Source organism: Eurytemora carolleeae, unplaced genomic scaffold, assembly GCF_000591075.1.
Source record: "Eurytemora carolleeae unplaced genomic scaffold, Eaff_2.0 scaffold938, whole genome shotgun sequence".
Lineage (NCBI taxonomy): Eukaryota > Metazoa > Arthropoda > Copepoda > Calanoida > Temoridae > Eurytemora > Eurytemora carolleeae.
The window spans coordinates 97237-98490 of NW_019402169.1; the positions used below are offsets into that span (position 1 = coordinate 97237).

The 1254-nt window shown below is 32.9% G+C and overlaps 1 protein-coding gene across 1 annotated transcript; it reads right to left on the reverse strand.

Moving 5' to 3' along the window:
* Positions 1 to 600: 600 nt before the first annotated feature.
* On the reverse strand, positions 601 to 1254 carry LOC111718066 (uncharacterized PPE family protein PPE21-like). The gene has a single exon (XM_023493554.1). It carries the CDS (start codon positions 1252 to 1254, stop codon positions 601 to 603), a length of 654 nt encoding a protein of 217 aa, XP_023349322.1.

Below are 1254 nucleotides of genomic sequence, written 5' to 3' on the forward strand. Positions count from 1 at the left end.
TGATTTATTAAACCAGAGATGGGAACTTTTGAATGGGATATCCTTAATCCTGATCGGTTAATTAATCTGGAGATTAAAAATGTGTGGAGAACAAGCAATATTTAATCTCGAGATTAAAAAAAAGAGTGGATTAAGCCTTAATCCCGATATCCACCATTCAGCTCTGAGACAAAGATTATAAAATATCAGGAATATATGTTCGGAGAAAATTTGAAAAAAATCCGCCAATAAAATCAGAAAAATCTGCGAAATTTTTATAGTGTTTCTGGACATACTGTATTCTTTGTATCAAACCCACTTATGTATAGAATAGATGTTTATACCAATACAATCAGTAATCTATCTATCTATCCATCTATATATCACTGTATGTTTGTTTACTACAGTTTAAGTGTTGTATAAGTGTAGAAATACAAAGCTTTCTATACATAAGCGTTAGTTGAATTGAATATAACAACACAGAAATACTAATATAAAAATATATTTTTTCCCACACGCTGAACAAGCATTTTTATCTTTTTTAAACTCACTTCTAAGCTGAGAAAACTTAGAAGTTTATAAGCAAACAATTGATAATTTTTTCCACGGTTTTTTTAAGACCTAATAGATTTTATCCCAAGGAATATCTCCAGTAATCATGTCTCCGGTATTCATGTCTCCAGTATTCATGTCTCCAGTATTCATGTCTCCAGTATTCATGTCTCCAGTATTCATGTCTCCAGTATTCATGTCTCCAGTATTCATGTCTCCATTATTCATGTCTCCAGTATTCATGTCTCCAGTATTTATGTCTACAGTATTTATGCCTCCATTATTCATGTCTCCAGTATTCGTGTCTACAGTATTCATGTCTCCAATATTTATGTCACAAGTATTCATGTCTCCAGTATTTATGTCTCCAGTATTTATGTCTCCATTATTCATGTCTCCAGTATTTATGTCACAATTATTCCTAACTCCAGTTTTTATGGCCCCAGTATTCATGTTTCCAGTATTCTTGTCTCCAGTATTCATGTCTCCAGTATTTCTATCTCCAGTATTTATGTCTCCAGTATTCATGTCTCCAGTATCTATGTCTCCAGTATTTATGTCTCCAGTATTTATGTCTCCAGTATTCAAGTCTCCAGTATTAATGTCTCCAGTATTTATGTCTCCAGTATTCAAGTCTCCAGTATTCATGTCTCCAGTATTCATGTCTCCAGTATTCAAGTCTCCAGTATTCATGTCTCCAGTATTTATGTCTCCAGTATTCAT